This window comes from Condylostylus longicornis, unplaced genomic scaffold, assembly GCF_029603195.1.
Source record: "Condylostylus longicornis isolate FDR11 unplaced genomic scaffold, ASM2960319v2 ptg000048l, whole genome shotgun sequence".
Taxonomy (NCBI): domain Eukaryota; kingdom Metazoa; phylum Arthropoda; class Insecta; order Diptera; family Dolichopodidae; genus Condylostylus; species Condylostylus longicornis.
This window is the reverse complement of record NW_026578017.1, coordinates 11828779-11849495: the sequence shown is the minus strand read 5'-3', so window position 1 is coordinate 11849495 and position 20717 is coordinate 11828779. Positions and strand designations below refer to the sequence as shown.

Sequence of the window (20717 nt, the reverse complement as noted above, 5' to 3'; positions counted from 1 at the left end):
AGATTATAATTGCAATACAAGATAAAAAGCAATTATTATGATATTTTTGGTAAGCATTAATAATAATTTATTCGTAAAATAGAAATATTTCGAAAATGAAATCGCTCTTGAATGCAATAGGTACAACAAATAAGATTTTTTCAGTTTTATTGTCATAAAGATTGTGTGATAGAACTGGTATAAGTATACGGAACCAATTAATAGTCTTAGATGTGATAAATTATTTGAATAAACTAAGAATAAAATTTGTAATAATGTTTTTCACATCAATGATCAGTGATTTACTTAATATGGTTATACAAGTTTAAAGTACCACCTCACTATCGACTCCTGCATGAATTCACAAACATGGAATATCTTCTACCATTTGTCTAATGTTAAAAGTTATCTAAAAATCATTTTCTCGTTATTATTGCATTTATGAAAAAATTATTGAAATTAAAATTAAAAGAATTAGTGTAGTTTTTTTTTTTGTCTTTTTTCAAATTAAATAATCAACAATAATTATAACATTAGCACTTTCTTATAGATTTTTAAAAATTATTTAATAACGATAACGGTATCTGTATCTTTTAACAGTTCTATAATGATATCCATCATCAGCTAATTCAGCTGATGCAGGTTCAGCGGCAATTTCTTCATGTTGGGGTGGTAAATATTCTGGTGCTGGTGGTGGTGGTGGTGGTGGTGGTGGTGGAGGTGGAGCTGGTACAGCAGCAACTTCTTCATGTTGAGGTGGTAAATATTCTGGTGCTGGTGCAGCTGGAACAGCGGCAACTTCTTCATGATGTGGTGGATCATAATGATATCCATCACTATTACCTAAGTGAGATACATCAGCGGCAGCGAAAGCAATGCAAGCGAGTACAACGAATAAGAATTTCTATAAATAAGAAATTTTAAGTGTAAATTAAACTAATTATTTATTAATTTTTAATTAGACTTTACCATTTTTAATATTTTTGTTTACGATTTTCTGATTTAGATTTGTTATCTCTAAAATAGAAGAAGATGATTTGATGCTTTACCAATTGTAAGCTTCTGTATTTATAGTTGAATCAAAGAAGTTGTTATTATTGAAATTATTCATGAACTTTATGCAAATATAATTTTTTTTTCTTGACATTTTGCAAATTAAATTTGGGCAACAACAATTCAATTACTATAAAATAAAACAAAACGAAAGACAGATAACGCATAATTAATTGCTGATACAAGATGTATACAAGATGTAGACAAAGAAAGAATTGAAATAAATAAAGAAAGGAATGAGATCGAAAGAGAAAAAGAAATTCAGATGGTAAGTAAGAAGGTTTTTGATAATTGAGGCAAGCAGTGAAAGTTCTAAATTAAATCTTAACAGCCTTCTAACACAAGCTATAAACCTGCAGAAACTGAATATTTTACTTTACCAAATTTTGTAATATGCAAAATTGTATGGTAAAATACTCATATGGTGAACAGCAAAAACGGACGATTTGCGTTGTTAACTCAGAACAAGAGCGAAATGGTAAAATCAACTTGGAACACATATTCCAGACACATGGAAACAAATAATGTCAAAAAAAAAACCGCCCGCGGTAAAATATTAAAATACACATAAACGGATATTTGAATGGGATTATGGAAAACCCCATTTAAATATGTATTTATGTGTATTCTGAATTCTGACATTTCACTGCGGAAAATCGCTCTTATTTTGTTTTCACTTTAATTCGTCAATATTTAAAAGAATTAAAGATTTTCTTAGAACTTTTAGCACAAGTGCTATTTTCAAAAATGCTGTATTTGCAAATTTTGTAGATTGAATTTATCGAATGTTCTTTATAATAAGTTAGATAACTATCGAATGAACCTTTAAATTTTGAAAAAACTCATTCAATTATCTTACATGAAAGCAGGAGAACTTATTCTTGAGTATATAATCCTACGTTTATTCTTAGAGTTCTGACAATAGGTAAATACTGTTTTTTCTAAATTAATGTTTTATATTTTAAAGAATTCTCATCTGCACTTACAATTCTGATCTTGGCAAAATCTTAGATATTCGTTATATACCCTGCACCTTCGTAATGGCTATATTAACATTGGTATGTGGTTTGTAACCACTTGAAGGAGTCGTCTCCGATATGGATATGTATATATGTATATATTCTTGCGAAGTGAAAAAAAATTGCGTTGATTTAGAGATGTTTGGTACTTCGGTTTTTTCCGATCGCAAAATAACTCAAAAACTAATAAAGCAATCGACACCAAATTTTTATAAGTTTCTTCTTTTCTGCCAAGGATGGCTGCTATTGCAATTGGGCTATTTCGGACAACGAGTTCTGGTAGCTGCCATATAATTCAAAGAGGTTTTGTTTAACAATATTTCTAAAACTAATTGAGGTATTAATATCAAATTTTGCAAAGGTGTTTGCAATTACATTTTATACATGTTCTAAAAACTTTAATTTAATAGCTGCACTGGATCGGGTAGTTGCTATACAACTCTTTAAGGAAATTTTAAATATTGCGAAAAATAATAAAGCTAAATTTAATTATTAATTTATAAAGAAATGGCTTGAAAGGTTCGGATAGCTGTCATACAATTCCAAAAGGAAATATTAGTTATTGGAGAAAATAACAAAGTCATGAGACTTAATAGTTTTGTGTTAAATTTTTCAAATCATTTACAGTTTTTCTATACACCAATTTTATGGGTAGGATGTTAGTTTTATTCTAGTGGTTCTCGTATTATATGGTCCACCCAGTATTGCACGTCTATGGCCGGTCAGGGTTATATCTTGAATCTTGAGAATCTGTAATATCTATAGCTCTCGACTTCGTCTATATGCCATGGCTTATAGATGACATACTTAAACATATTAGGATATAATATTATGTCTTTATCAACTTACCTTCGGTTAATAATATTCAACCGCGTACCTGATGGACAGCATAAAAAAATACAAACAATTGAAGCATCCTTAACTGCAAAAGCGCACATGGAATTTTTTTTTGAATTTTTTATCATTAGCAATATGTTTTTCCATTCAAATTTAAGTTTTAAATAGCGTCTGTAAGAATATGGTTTTTATGTTTTTAAATTTATATGGCATTTGCTTTTAACCTTCTAATGATATTTTCACAATATTTTTCCTCCATTGAAATCTTTTTGAATTGATAGTTTTGGAATTATTAATTTAAAAGTTTTCCTGTTTGTATAGAGTAGGATTTACAAAGAATTTAGTCGAGAATTGATTAATTCTGACAGATATCTCATAACTGACAGATACGAGTATGTTAGCTTAAACATCAAAAGATTTTAGAACTACATATAAAAATATTGTATATTTGACCCGTACTTAAATACAAATCTAAAATCTATATTTCTCATTTAATAATTTTATATGCAATAGTAGATGGTGGGGAATATTTTCCATTAGTACGCTCGATAATCTATATTCTTCAATATCCAGCAATACGTTATTGCAAAACAACGAACTGTATTTAATGAAGACCTTGGAGACCAAAAATAAAAATTACATCAAAATTTCAATTCTCAATTCATGCATTTAAATAATTTTGTAGTGCACATCTTGGAAGACTATAGTATTACGAAGCACGGCCGATTTTTAAATACTTGCATAAGTACTTTAGGGATGCTTTGATCAGTATAAAGCAGAAAATTTCAAAAGATATTCTTCTATTAATATCATTATAATTTTTTATGAATTAAATCTTTTGATATTTTAACATTTGCGTAGAACTACCTACGTGCGTACTCAAAATTAAAAATTACATAATGCGTATATCAGAAATATTTAAATTTCATTTATTGGAAAAAATTTGTTTTGCTCGAAATAAGAACATTATCGCTGAAAATATATGTCTGTTACTCGGAAAAAATACGCACTTCATCAAAGTCGATTTGTTTTTGTGTAAGTTGATTTTTAATTAAGCTTTGATTAGTTTACTAGGTAAACGCGTGCCAAATGTTGTTGTAATCAGTAGAAAGGCAGATCTTTAATTTAGTTTTTGGTTAATAAAGTTTCAATTATTGATATGAAAGTATGTTGGATGAAAGTATTGTGGACACTATCACGTAGTAAGTATAATCAATTATGAATGAGGACGTATTCAAAATTTATAAAAATTGAGTGTAAATAAAATAATTGATTTTAGTTTTCTGAATTAACAATATATTTTTTTTTATTTTTTCATACATATTTTATAGTGATTTGAGTAAAATTTTTAACATGTATATTAAAAAAATCAACTATGATTAATTCTTTTTTGGTTTAAGCTTTTGTTATATATATAAAGAGATTTTGTTCTATTATAAGAGAAAATTTCTCTTAAAATATTTAATGACGGTAACGGTATCTTAATTTTTTAACAGTTCTATAACGGTAACCATCACTAGCTAATTCAGCTGATGCTGGTTCAGCGGCAACTTCTTCATGTTGTGGTGGTAAGTATTCTGGTGCTGGTGCTGGTGGTGGTGGTGGAGGTGGAGCTGGTGCAGCAGCAACTTCTTCATGTTGAGGTGGTAAATATTCTGGAGCTGGTGCAGCTGGAACGGCAGCAACTTCTTCATGATGTGGTGGATCATAATGATATCCATCACTATTACCTAAGTGAGATACATCAGCGGCAGCAAAAGCAAAGCAGGCGAGTACAACGAATAGGAATTTCTAGAAATACAAATATTATAATAAGTATGTGAGCAAATATGATAGATATTAGAAGAGATAAATTATTTATAAAATCCATATTTACCATATTGAAATATATGATTTATTTTCTGTTTTTTAGATTAGTTAACAATAAAACCTTAGAAGATGTTCTGATACCTAACAAAGTATTTCAAATCGTATTTATAGTAGTGTCGCAATATATTTTTTTTAATTAATGTACGAATTTTATGCTAATATACTTAAACATCTGTTATTATTTTATAATGTCCAAATTTGTAACAATTTTTTTGTTTCCTCCGCACTATAATATGATGAATAAATTAATTAACAACCATTTTTAAATGTCTTTTCCACAAAAAAAAAATTGCTAATGGTTAGTCGATAAACTAAATGCACAAAAAATAATTTTTTTTTGTCACCAAACTATGCAACGATTTATACTCTAAGTTTTTTTTAAACCATAGTTTAATTTCAATAATCGATTTTCAAGATCACTTAATTAATTTACTTAGTTTGGTACGCAAATATGTTTTCCGAAGGCAGACAAAAAAAAAGTAGGAAGGTATGTCAACAATGAATATTTATAAAGGGCTGTTTTTTTCGCTTTGATTAATTGAATTTTTTAAGGAAATAGTTTTAAAATGATTTTAATATGTGCATATCTGGCATGGGAAAATTTTGCAAAAATGAGTGTTGAGCTGAAAATTTAGAGGGTAAGAATACAATTAAGAATTATATTTAACGTAAAATTTTTTTGCTTGTGAAAAAATTTTTACATACCTTGTGAAAGAAATTATTATCGAAGGAAATGAGCCTGAAACGAAAGCCTGTGAGCAACAGTCTTTTACAATAAGAACTTTTTTATAGAATTACCCTATAAATCGTAAAAAAATTAAAAATTTTATGAAACCAAAAAATATAACCTTTGTACATAATCTCTTTGAATCGAAGTTAACTCAAGAATTCCTTAAAAAACGACAAATGAACAGACAGAAAAACCGGCAGACCAAAATCTCCCTAAAAATATCTTTATTGTAAAGACTTACATAAAAAATACGACGTGTGAATTTGAATGCTACTGATATTACTTTCTTATTTGATAGAACGTGTTTGCTAATAATAAACGGATCTCCTTTTCCTGTTTTTTTGAAACACAATATCAAAACTCCGAAACTAAAGTTTTCAACTTAAAATTTAAAACAAGCGTTCAAGGAATATTTTCAAAATTTTTACAAAATATATTGAATAATTTGTCTAATAACTTAACATTTACTTTGGCAAAGTAAATATTAAGTTAGACTACTAATTTGTCTAAATTATTAACATTTGCTTAAGAAAATTTACAAAATCAAAATCGATTATTTGGTGTTATTGACCGGAATTTAGCTTAATTTAATTTCTTAAATTTTTTAATTTTTAATATTCTGAGTTTTTTGACTGATAGCCTTAAGTCATATATTATATCCATTATATTAAATAATGGATATTACACATGGATTATAAAATTGTTTATTTGTTCTTAAGAATCCTCTCATATTTTGTATGGGACAAATTACTAACAATTAGTATTAGTAAAATAATTATTATTTTAATTAATTATGTTTAATATTCGATAATCTGTTTTATGTTTATAATTGCAAAAATACAAGTACAAATATAATTTTGATAAATATTATAATTGAGACTAAGCATTCAGGTCTTATTAATTAATTATTTAGTATTAAATAATAGTTTATTAGAAATAATTATCGGAAATTAATCAATTTAAATTTTCTTTCAATTATTTTTGATAATTTTAACATAATTTTAAACTAAAACATAATTTTAAACTTAAATAAAATTTTATAAATTCATTTATGAAATAAAAGCAAAGTTTACAAAACTTTATTGATAATTAATATAAGATATTGACAAGGTTAATTTTTTATGTTTTTTGCCCATTTCCAAAAAAAATTTTGAAAAAATGTGCCAATTAGTTTTGTTGTGCCTCTCAAATATTTCTATGGTTTACAAAATTTCTTATATACCGTTCGAGATAGCAAAATGAAATTTTGAGAACCACTAGATCTTACTAGTGAGCACATTATTTCTTTAGATTTTAGAATAAAATTAACTTTCGGAGCAGTTTTTCCACCACTAAACAACTTGAATGTTTCTCTTATCTGACAATTTATACAAGTAAATATCGATAAACATGTTATTTCTTTTCGGACAAAATTTTATTCTTATTCTTTCCTTTCCACATTACCCTTCAAAGTTTCGCAAAGTATCAATTTTGGGTCCCTTATTTCTTCGTTGCTATAAACTATATCGAACTTCTATAAAAAAAACAAAAATGTATCAGAAATCGTCCTCCTAAACTATAGGAGGACGATTTCTGTTACATTTTTGCCTTAACAAGCTTTAAGTTAGTATAAAAATTATAATTGTAAAATTTCCCCCAAATTTATGCAAAATTATATGGTAATATTATGATAAGAAAATTTCAATAGATTGTTAAAAAACAAGTTTTAGTTTTATATTGTTTTTTTTATATTATAAAATGTGCTATTTTGAAAACCATAGGTTTGATCAACCACATTTTCAATTTAATTTCTTGCAAAAGTATTTGCACATTTAATTAAATTTCCTAATTTGTGTTATACAAAATCATATAAAATTGTTTATTAAATTTAAATTTTTATAATTTTAATAATTTAAAATCTCTAAATAAATTATTCATATGTTTTTGTAACAAATAAACATTCTTTATAATGAAAACTTAAATTTAATAAGTCGAAACAAATTTGAGCTTTTGTTTACTTAATTATATAAGTTTTGAACGGTCTTATTATTTCATAAAATATTCAATTAGCAAATTCATGTATGTAAATATAACACACGCGCACACGCGCATCTACTATAGTGTATGTAAAACTCTATCAGAGAAAAATTTTAAGTTTTGAAATTTTCAGGGTTACGTCTACGTTTTATAAAGATATTAGTCAGATTAAAAATAAAACAAAATACCAATACTCTAAAGCAGAAACAAAACTGTATTTTAAAAAAATTTGCATAAAACATAATTAATTTTAAAGAAAGCAAAATAAACAAATTAATAATTCAATACCGTAATCGGTAACAAATATTTAAATTTTGCAAATTTATTAATGAGAAAGATCAATGGAAGTATTAATAAGTCAACTAAGTATTGCTTATTATAATAAACATGAATGAATGAAAGTGATTGAACTTAGGCTAAATTTTTTATAACATAATTGAAAGTGTAGTGTTGACAGAGGTTCGTATTTGAAAATTGATGATTTGGTTACATATTATGTATATATGTTAAAATATTGTTTGCTGTTATTTGACTGTGAAATGCATAGTAACGCGAACAAATTAAAATAAGCAAACGGAAAAATAATGCTATAAAAAAATAATCTACAGATATTCACACTATGTAGTGAGTTCACAAATGGAGTGAATTAATTTCACTTTGGTTATTGTTGATTTGTGTTGATATATTTAGGAAAAAAAATATTTTTTCAGTTGGACTTTGATCACTCGATTACGCTACATTACTTTTATAGCAGAAACAAATTAGGAAAACCATGTTAAAACATTTCAGTCGGTATAAACCAAAAAATTAAATTTTTTTACCCTCTCAAGGACAGTGACATGTTTCCGATTTAAAATTCTAAAGCTGTTCTGCTATGATTATTAAATTTTTGCTCTGATGACTTAATCAAAGTATGAACATATTTGCAGATTTCCAATTCATTCTAATTATTATTTTGGGCCAAATGAAGAGTATTAATTATTATTTTGGCCCAAATGAAGAGAATCAAAGTATCCAAAAAAATTTGTTATATAGTAAGCATGCTATAATTTTTTATAGCAACATTATTCCTATCCCAAATGTCTTTCCATCAATAAAGTTTAATTTTACCTATTTATTTTTTTTTAATTGGATATCATTTTCAAAGTACATCCAATAAATTATTGGTGATCCTAAATTAAAAATCAAAATATTTAATAACATAAGTACAACCTTGAATATATATTTATAAATTTTATATAATATAAAATATTCTATAAAATATTCTGTTATGTAATTTTAAAAAGGTATATAAAGTTATAATAAAATGTCCTTAAGGACTTAAATATTTAATTTAATTTTATCTATAGTTACTTTAATGTAAAAGTTTTTAACCTTTTTAAGTATAGGTAAACATTAGGTCGTCATTTTCCTTAAAATTTTTATTTAATTACTCCTGTTTACAATTAATAGAAAAATTTCTTTTACACTAGGGACACAGGTAAATTGTTATACATATAAAGTTTTATAAAGGAATATAAAGAAAATAAATAAAATGTTTTGTCATTTTTTGTATGTGTAAAATCACAAAATATTATTGCATTAAATTTAAAAGTTTTAGAAGTTTTCTTAAATTGAATTAAATTTAAGGGTTAACATTTGTGCTATTACATAGCAAATAAATTATAAAATTCAAACCTTTTGAAGAAACCTTTTAACCTTTATTACGGAATGAATTTTAAAAACTTGCAAAATGAATTCTGTATGAGCTGATTTTTAAGTAAGATTGTTAATTTGAATTTATTTTGATTTTTATAAGAAGAATGTTTCAGTCGGCTTTAGCTTGTACTCCATATACCATAACAATTTGGCTATGAAATTAAAGTTTAGTGAGTCAGCTGAAAAGAAATTCTTTAATTGTGTATTAACTATAATTCTTAACTTTTTTACCAAATTTTATAGGGTTTTTTCAAGCAATTTTTAAAATACGTTTTAAAAATTTGCTTTTGGGGCAGTATGCAGGTACCCGTCCCTGTCAAGCTAACACACTAACAATTCTATAATATATCTGAGCTATAATTACACACTAATGTATGTATATCTTTATTAGTTTTTGAAATATTTAAAATATAATTGTTTTGGGGTTGTAAGGCTGTTCGCCGAAGCCGTTGTAAGAATTTGTCCGATTACAATAGCAGTCATCCTAGCCAAAAACAAAAGAAATAATTTTTGAAAGTTTGGTGGCGTTTTTTCACTTTTTTTTCGGACGGACGAAAATATTCAAATAGACGGAGAATTTTACGATAAAATAAAAAAAAATTATTTGACCTGACCAAAAAAAATAAAGTCAATACAAAATCAATTCCTAAATATCGTATTCACAGTTCTCCACGCAGTAAAATCGATTCTAGCTTTCATAATAAATAAATTGCCTGAAAAATTATTTTATTTACAACGATTCCTTAAAACTTTTGCTCTTTAAATATTTAAAAAGTCTTTAAATTCCAGAGAAATTTAAATTTAATTTACCCTTTCGATTACGCTATATTCTAATATTTTTGGTGGGTATATATTTCTGTGTATATATAATGAAGGCAAAAGTTCATTCAACTTTAAAATCTAATAGTCATTTTAAGTTCGTTAAAATAGAAAGTATATCATACTTTCTTTTGGGGTTTATCGTTTATGAAAAAGTTCTAAATATTTAAAAATGATCCTTAAAATACATAGCTAATATGTACGAGTATATGTAGATATATTAATTTGCATAATATAGTAAAGGACGCAGAAAATTATAGGAAAAAAAAATAATTGCCACAAAAGTTTTTCTCAAGATTTTCTGAATTTTTTTTAACTCATCCTCCTATAAAAGAAAATATTTTCACAGAGTGTGTCTTGAATAACTTTTATAAACCTAAAACCTCAAATATAAATTTGAATGTATTGTCATTTGATTTTAATCCATAATTTGAATGGATCAAATTGTGTGAATTTTTTATGAAAAGGTTTCGATTTTTCGACAAGTTTTAGCTGATATTTGTTCAACTTACCCTTGCGTTTCGGAAAAACAAATTGATTTTAAATTGTCTAATTTGTTGAATAATGTTTGAAGAATCAATTTAAATTATTATTTCAAAAAATGTTTATGCAAAAGGGAATCAACCACGATTTTACAAACGTTCGATATGCTTTTATATGAAGTCGTTAGTGTTTGCTAAATGTTATGTTAAATTAAGTTGATATAGTGAATCGGAATCTCAAAAGCGCTTTTTCGTTCGAAACTTAGGAAATGTAGTCATCTGGCGTGTTGCTGTAAAGATCTCGTCGTTTTATACAATATATTTTTTGTAATTCTTTTTTCTTGGAAAAAGAATCCATTTCATTTAAATTAAAAGAATTATAGATTTTGTGGTTGCATTAATGTAAATAAACTTTCTTTCGGAAAGATATCTTGCGTTTCTTAAAAATAGCTGAACAAAAATCAAATCTATTTCCAATATCTCGTTCATATGGCTGCAATCAGAAAATAAGCCACTTTAATATTCAGCACGCAATGTCAGTTCAGCATTTCAAATGTTCTTATGTAATGAAACTAATATTTGCCTCCTTTTCTATATCTACTTTCGTATATCCATATAAATATAGAGAGTACATAAATATAAAAGTTTTAAAACATTATTGTCGTGTAATTTAAAAAATTATTATTAAAATAATTTTTATTTCCGTCATCTTCCACACTCTTACCCAATTTTAAACGAACTTAAAAAACAAAAAAATTATATAAATTTTTTTTTCAAATAAAGTTTTAATAATTAGAAGATAAAAATATCATATTATCCTTGAAAAAGAAAATAAATGTAAGTGGTAAAAATTAAATAAAATTTTTATTAAATAAAGAAATGTAACTAAATAATTTATTAAAGTTAAAAAAAAGGGGAAAAAAAAAAACAAAATGAAACGTAATAAATCTCATATTTTTGATATCATATCCTTCACATGTTAACTGCATTGCAGATGCAAGGATTCAATTATGCATAGAATATTATACGAAGAGAAAAAAAATTTATGGAATTTCCCAAATGGTTTATAATTTAAATTCAAAAGTAATATAAAAAAAATTTCTTATAGGTATAAAGGAACATAGTAATGAAAATAGATAGAAACTTGAAAAGAAAATTTTATTGTTATTGCCCAAACCTTAACATTCTTTTATTTGTTCGTAGTTTTATTATAAACAATATATTTAGAATAAAATGAGATTAAAAAGGGGATTTCGTGCATGATTTCAAATCTTTGTTTCATATCATAATTTTTAATGTTAATGCTAAGTCTACAGAAAAATAAAATGTAAAAATAAGCCATTAAAAACAAAGATGTAACAAAGTTTTCCTTGTTGTATCCAATGTTTCCTTTTGTAATGTTTGTTTTTGTTCAACAAACTGTTAAACTGTAAGTGTCGTAGCATTCATGTTATAATATTAATATAAGAGAAAAATTAGAGAGTTTGTAAAATAGTCAATTTAGAAAACTAGTCAATTAAATGACGTTGGCTGATTTAGTATTTGTTGTATGTCCTTTTTTGCGATTTTCACTTTAAAATAAATTAATAAGGTTTGAGTTTTCTCCATTCAGAATTCTGTCTACTCTTAAATTTATGCATTATGAGTTTTTTGTATGTTAATCCACTACAATAATTGCACTCAATTTTTTGTTTATTAAAAATATGGTGACATAAGATCGATTTCTATAGAGTTTCGTATCATTGTTTGAGAAATTCGCAACTTATTTGCGACAATTCTCAAACAAATACAATAATTGTATTTTAGGTTGTTTTGAAATCATAATGATTAATATTGAATTGTAATTTGATTTCATCAATACAATATATATGTATATTCCATAAGTTGGTGTGTTTGAATTTTTTTAAGCGCTTACACAAACAGGCAATTTTTGGTATTGCAATTACTGTTCGATTGTAAAATCACCGCGGACACATCTAAGCAACTACACTAGTGCGTCAATTCAAATCGATTGTGCTAACTAAAAATTGCAATCTGTTTGTAAAAAATTACAAATTTTTTGATTGCACAATAGTTTGAGAAAAGGAATTCAAATATTTTTCAAACTTGTTCTGATCTAAAGTTGTGCAACGAAATATTTTAATAATCTTTTGAAATATGATTCATAATTTGAAAGCAATTCATTATTACTTATACTAATTGTTCAACAACGGCAATTCTTACAATATAACTTTGTCGTAACCATTTACGATTTTACGAAAATAATTATTATATAGATAAATGAAAATTTCTGAACAGGGAGAAAAAGACTATACGTTACATATTTTATATCGAAAATTTGTAAAAGATATTTTTTTAATTATTACGAGTATATCGTAACTATCGTCCTTTTGTACAACACATCAATGTTATCGAAAATGACGATTGGTGAATAATATAATTATGACTTTTAGTTATTTTGCAATTTGCTGTTCAATTTTTGTTTTTATGTAAATTCATATGTGGTGTGCTTTCATAATTATAACAGACTACCAGTCATTAAATTATAATAATGTTGAGTTTTAGTAATTAATGTTAAAATAATGTACATAAAATTATAAGGCGTTAAAGTCTGTCGAAGCTGGTTTCGAATTATTTTACAATTTGTATTTGAGTCGTTATGGAGTATTCCTTGCAATAATTTTAAAGAATCAGTTTTTACTTAGTCGGATTTTTATTTCGAGATTTAAAGTAATAAAAATTCTAAGACATACAGGGGTTTTTCAATACATTTTCTTAGATTTGAAGTGGTAAACTCTTTTAATCGAATTTCTATCAAAAATCGTAATATTGAATAACATCTACAAGTACAAAATAAATTATTCTCTTTTTAAATATTGTACTGAAGATAAATTTCTACTACTACATAGTCTATTATTATTGTTGTGATGATTCCTACATTTAATGAACACATCCCTGATTTTTTTTTTCACTTTTTTTTCCCATAATAAACTGGTTATGTTTATTGTGGGAATAGTGTTATATTTTATGTACAAATGTGTTAATTACTTAGTATTTTACTCATATGAGCAATATAAACTCCTGTAATTGCTATGTTAATTGTTATAGAAAAGAAGGAAATGAAATAAAATTAAAATAATTTTGTGTTCAACACAATATCATAAAGAAGAGAGTTCTATTCGTACGTTATATATAAACGAAAATTATTGCATAACAATAAAGTAGATTTTCATTAAAAGTTTTTTTTAGTTGCACTATGAAATTTTTGTGATTTTAACGAAGTTCTAAGACCAAAATTATTTCAATTCCAGTTATCATATTGTATTTCGAATTAAAACACAACTTTTATACATAATGTACATGTGTATTTACTGAATTCGTATTAACTTATTATTTCTAATAATTTTCCAAATTTTTTTGGAAATTTATTAAAAAAATGTTAATTTGAACGGTTGATTTTTTGAAGATTCGTGTTCATAGAGAAATGCAAATCAGTATATTGCACAAAATAATTGGTTTTAAGCATATTTTTGGGTTCCCTATTGCTAAGAATTTTTTAATTAATTTTTTTTATATGTACTTTTTGGGTTGCCTTGCTCAATTTAATTAATTAGGGACAATTTTATGGGAGTTAAGATTTTTCCATTTTATTTACTTTTAAGTGTTATTAAATTTTTAACATATTCTCTGAAAATTGTAGAGAAAATTAGCCTATTAACTTGGCTATAGGTTTCAGTCTGCTTTTTAAGACGTATCTTCTGTTCATTCTATTCCTTTGTTTACAAAACTTTTGCGCCGTTTAAGATAAAAAGACAGGCATTTTTATGCAAATAGAACACATAAAAATTGTTTTATTTTTTCTAGAAAAATTTTTTTTATAAAGTTGTAGTTCTTTTACCGCAACCTTTTGTGTTCGAACGAAAAGTATTTTGTAACGGCAACTCAGATGGAACTCAAATTTTAACATTTTGTAGATATTGGTAAGTATTTTAATTTAAGTAAAGTATTATAATTTTTATTAAATATTGAAATTCTTCGTGTCTTGCCCATCTTCTGACTAACAAACCATCAAAATTGGCAAATTATCAATTTTTATAGGGTGAAATGCCTGAAGACCTTCTCCCAAATTTCAATATAAATTTTTTGGAAATTGTTGCCCTAAGATTGCTCTTTTACATTCATCTAAAAAATATATGGTATTTAAAGAATTAATTACATAAATCGTGCAAGACATGTAGATAAAGCTACATTGAAAATATAAGTCTCAGATTTAAATTGTTATGGAGAAATGTTCAATTTTACAAACTGATTTTAATAAATTCAGCGTTTCCTATAGTCGAGTTTTGTGTTTAGAGGTAACATGAGCACTCCATATCCTCATTTCTCTATTTCTACTTAAACATACTGATTAAGTGCCTTAACATAAATAATCCTTATTTATATAACAGAAGTTTATTTTAAATTAAAAATATTCTTTACAAATACAAAAATTCGATGAGCATAAATTTAATATTAAATTAATATTAATGATTTACAAAAAAAAAAAAAAAACAAAGCCAAAACTGCAAAACAAATTTCACAAAAAAAAAATTCACTGATAATTTTTTTCAGTAATAAGGACTTAAAAAATTATAGTTGAATACTTGATTTTATCATGATCCTTAATAAACATGAATATGATGTTTTAATATTAGTTTTGTTTTGTATATACATATACACATATAAATAAAAATATAAAAATTTAAAATTTTTCAACACATATAAGGTAAATATGTATTTAAAAATTTGTTTTTATATTTTATATAAAAGGATTTTCAAAGGATATAAATATGGCATTTATATTTGCTTTAAAATATTGTATGCACATTTGTAGTTTGTATACATATGTATATGTATATAACTAGTTTCAGTGAACAGGAAAAACTTTCGAATTAAGTTTTTCAGTTCATTGGTCTGAAATGTAATTATACATGTGCATATTTTTATGCAATTAAAACGTTATCATATAAATTTATATATTATGTGTAGATATGTATGTATGGGCATATAACTATAGTAGTCAGAGGTAATTTTAATACGTGACTTTTATACTAACAATTGGTGTAATTTTTGTACGCAGATAAGTTTACATAATATGTATATGAGCAAACAAAATATGGTTATTATTTCTTTTGTAAATAAAACCTGTAAAACCAAAAAATGGAAATTGAATTTTTAAAAATTGGAAAATCGTGTGATATGCGTTGTAAAAACAAAAATTCTGTAAAGGAAAATTTAAATATTTATCAAATGAAAACTAGTTAGCTTTTCTTTAAAAAAACCATTTCGGGAAATAATGTCGCGAAATCTTATGTGTAGAATGATAATCTTCTATACCTTTAGTTTTGAAGAATTTTAGTTTCTTAAGCTACTGAAGTATGCATTTTTTTCTGAAACTTGAATTTTAATTAATTTATGCGCATTCCAATTGCAATCAAATTACAACAAACTAAAATAATTTAAAAAATTAATATTAGACTGGTGTGCTTATGCAAAGAAATATGTTATCAAAATTAAATTCTTGCAAAGATGGAATATGAATACCTTTTTCAAGTATGTAACTGGGCTCCCAAAGTTTGAAACAGTGGAAATTACCAACCATCGCCTGATTAGATTTTAGTGATTTTTGACTTAAAAATTCTTTCAAATGTTTTCCGAGAAAATCTTTCAGAACATGTCGTCCGTTTTCCCCTTTGTGATTATTTTAATCCATATATGATTTTAATACAACTATCAATATACTGAAATTTTTTGCAAAACTGGTTTAACAATATGACCATCGATCGTAAAATATTTGGCAAAAATTGTTTGACGTCTTATGTGAAAGCTGACAATTTTCTTTAATTATAATTCAATAACGTCTGATATTAAAATTAATATTAAATATAGTTTATAAAAACAAGGCAATTTTTTAGAGAAAATGTAGGCATAATTATATTTGTTCAAAGATAATTTACAGAGCGACACAGAGTTGATATATTGTGCTATGCATATTTTTCTTAAATTTACCTATGTGAGTACAAATTTAATCATACTAATTACTAATTAGTAATAATTAAATTGTTTTCGAATAGGATAAATTGAAAAATTTTAATATTTAATAAAAATCATATGAAATTTTTAACATTTGATTAAAAAACGTAAATATATTTAAAATTTTAAAGAAAATTAATATTATCCTTTGTGTTTCAGAAAATTTAAGTTGCATTGTATATTATAATTTTCAAGGATAATCAAAGAAAAACCACAAGAAAAAAAATTACAATGTTAATCAAAATATTTTGAAAATTTAGTAAATTTTCTTTATGTTAACTGTATGAGTAATTAAAAAATTATTCTGTGATTTCTCTGAAGTATAGTATACATTAGAATACATATATACATACATACAAATCATATAGATACACATTATATATTTCTTATTAGGCGAAAAAGAAACCTCAATATTGCATAATTTTAAATAAGATTGCCGCATAAAAAAGATTTAAATTGAAGATTAAAAAAGATTTAAAATTAAATTGATTGCTAAAAGTAGAATATTTGAAAAATTTTTATTAAGACAAGTTTCAAAGAAATTCAATTTGAGTTGGAAATGGTTTGACTTAGCTGTAAATAGAGAGAATAGTTTAAACACATACCATTTAACGCTAAAGAGTTAAATTTACTTAAATAAAAAAATAGTTAAATTTACTTAAAACAGCAACGCAACTATAATTCTTAAAATTTTAATTACACTTTTACCAGATCGAGAAAGCAAAATTAATAGAAACTTGATGAAATCGTAAAAAAATTTCAGTCAAAAAAGAGAAATATTTTTAAAACTCAAGACACTCAATCGATTTTTTAGATAGAAATTACCAGATAGTGGCCATTGACTGCAATTGTCTCAAAAATTGTTCAATGAAAAATGATGAAAAAAATGTGTGTGTAGAATTAATTGTCATATTAATATGGCAACCTTATTATAAAATCTGTTTTTCATATGTGTAGCTACAATATGAATTTTGTTACCATGTTAACGCAGAGTAAATTTATTTACTCTACTTAATTGCATAAACATTACGAGTAATAATTTGTTTTTTTATTACCCTTTCTAGTATGCTCAACTGAAGTTTTAAATATCTTTATAAACAATTTTAATAAAAGATAAAATTTAATTATTATCTTGTTAAATATTTCCTGTATTATATAATTGCCATGGTGACTTTACCACAATATTTCCATAAAATTTCCAGAATATTTTAATAAAATGCTTTGCCTGAACTTGATATTGCTGTATCATCAAAAGAATAAAGAGTGATTTTGGGTATGTTATTATACCTATGGTTTTGTTTCATATACATAAATTTAAAGAAATTCCAGTTTGTTTGAAGTCAGAAGAGGGAATGGTATTTATGTGTTTTGTATTCTTATTAAACTTAATGTTAAAAAAATTAGGAAGAATTTCTTGGTCCGTGTGCTACATATACGAGTATTGGTTCAATACCAGTTTTTAGATATTTCCATATAAAATTTTTTGTGATTTCAATAAGGATATAAAATAAGAAATAATTTGAATTTTAGAATTTCTTTCAATTTATAAAGGTTTTCAATTTATTTTTAAAGAACCTCGATTATCTATCATTACCAAACATGAAGTTCTTACTTAAAATCAATTAATGTAACCAACTTGGTTTCTAAAGTTAAACCTTTTTTCCTATACCCTCTTATTTTGTATATTACTGTTTTGGCAGTCAACAAGGGGAAAGCAACAAGGTGAAAAGAGTTGAAGGAAATTTTTCATTTTTTACCAAAAATAACGGTTTTCTATCCTGAAAACCTATAACCGGTAAAAAAGTGTTGTACAAGATCTTTACTCTTTAGGCATCTCACCTTACCTTATGCTTGTAATCTTTATTTAATAGTCAGACTGACATTTAATATTACACGTCGCCTTTATGTATACAGATTTTAAATAGAGCCAAAATGATCACGTGGGGACGGTCTTTCCCGTGGATCACAAGATCAATATTGAAATTTATTTAAAAATGCTAAATTATTTAGTATATTTGTGCACCAGTCATTGCTTAATCAATTAATTTTTTATTTTGAAAATTGAATCCTATTTCAACAATACAAACGGATTGGTAAACCTACGGCATAATATATATGTTCGTGCGAGTGTTCCTGTCAGTAAACTTGTAATTACGAAAATAACTAGAAAATATGAACTTGAAAAAAAAATTACATAATGTGAAAATGGTGTGTACTCGTAATAGTATACTTATTCTTGCTCCCTCCAGGTTGGCAATTAGAATGTATCAACTTTTTTAACCAGAAATTAATATGTGTTTCGTATTATTTACATTTGCGAATAAGAAATATCAAAGTATAAGAATTTTTTGCAATTAAGTGTGTTGTATGTATGTAACAAATACAATATTTTATTTTAAATAAATTTTGTTGGAAAAGTTTATGACTTTGGCATTTTGAGAAAAATACAAGGATATTTTTTGATTTCATTATTTTGCTTATTTACCTGTATTAAATTTTCCTTCGCATACGTCGTGTCTAATGCATATTTTTCAAAATAATTGGAATACTTTTACTATTACTTATTATACCTTTTTTTTTGAGAAATTTGGTTCAAAAATTTTTTAACTTACAATATGAAATATTTTGAAAAATTTTGTCATTTTTACATTTAGGAATTTAGATTGACTTAATGAAGAAAATATTTTTTAAAAAAGTGAAAATATGTCGAACTTCAGCATTCTATGTTGTTATACGTATTTTACAATAGACAATTGCTTGAAATAACATCAAATTGGAATCACAAATTTCTTGAATTCTCTTGTTAGTATAAGAATGAAGTTTTGCGCATGATAGCACTTTTAAATTTTATTTTGTTAAGATTTTATTCCAAAATCTTTTGAAAATTATTGTACCATAAGCTGTTATTGTAAATCAACTAAAGCTGCCAATTAAAATTTTTAGTTATTCTTATTTTATAAATGAAAAACTGTTGCAGTTTTAAAAATAAGGACCCGTGTACAACATAGTAAAATAAAAATCTCCAAAGTATATTGAAATTCAGAATTATTCAAAATAAAAAGTTTTGTCAATTAAGAAGGCAATTTTTTAATGATAAAGAATAGAGGGCAATTTTCTTGAAGAACTCATAGATTAAGTGGAGCACAACAGAGCGCACAAGAATCACAAATTTCATTTTACAAAACTCATAAAAAAAACTTGTCTGGTTTTTTAATCTCGTAAAGCTTTTTGTATCAATGTAATTCAGGGCAAGATGTTGCGAGTGCATAATTCTTCTAGTACCAATTTAAAGTTTTTGTATAAAAGAAACAGTGTTGTTGTTAATATTCGTTTTTCAATACATTTGATGTGGTCATCAATTGAGGCACCGAAATGATATTTTTTTTCTTTCACCATATCATTCAAGTTTGAGAGAACACTATTAAGGTACATCGGAGAATGCACGATAGGATCCTGTCCGAGGTTACACATATCTGGAGTTTGATTTTTCCAAAAAGAATTTTACCTAAACTTAACGAAAAATTAAGCTATAAAAAATATAAAATCCACTATCTTATTATTATCTTGGTTTAATTGAAAAGTCTATAACACCTTTCAGTTACTAAAAACAGCTGCAATATGTATAAAATTTTATTTTTGTTGTTTTCATAGAATATTGTGAAAAATTACTACTCGGCTCAAGCTACACCAAAAATTAACATAGACTTAAATAAAAAATTAATTTCCATTAAATTCGAATCAGTCGAAAGTGTGATTTAAAATGGCACATGAAAAAATACACCAAAGATTTCGAATGAAGTAATTCAAACCAAATACCTCTTCCGAAATAAATTCCGGCAGTTTCTCCAACAAAGAAAAATATTTATAATTTCTTTGAAAATTCGAAGAGTGAAATTTAATACGATCATACGATAAAACACTTGTGTGCTATGAAGGCAGTAAAATCTATTACTGTGCAGAAACATATTTGTTGAATTGATGAACTTACAAAATTTAGGTCACAAAATTTTATCGGGCCGTGACTTCTTGATTTTATTGCATCTTTTGTTTATAATTGCGAATTTTTTGAGAATATTTTGCGATTACATCAGAATAAATGAAAAATCTTATTGAATGTGATTGCAAAAGTAATTAAGGTTTTTT

General features: G+C 25.4%; 1 protein-coding gene across 1 annotated transcript in view; it reads right to left on the bottom strand.

Annotated features, from left to right (window-relative positions):
* LOC129610853 (WAS/WASL-interacting protein family member 3-like) overlaps positions 1–20717 on the bottom strand; it is a 94093-nt gene that overhangs the window by 7163 nt on the left and 66213 nt on the right. The window contains exons 3-7 of the mRNA XM_055523616.1: positions 4358–4679; positions 2901–2973; positions 1029–1041; positions 553–883; positions 190–233 (exon numbers count right to left, since the gene is read on the bottom strand). Coding sequence (XP_055379591.1) covers positions 190–233; positions 553–883; positions 1029–1041; positions 2901–2973; positions 4358–4679 — 783 coding nt within the window. The remainder of the gene's footprint in view (positions 1–189; positions 234–552; positions 884–1028; positions 1042–2900; positions 2974–4357; positions 4680–20717) is intronic.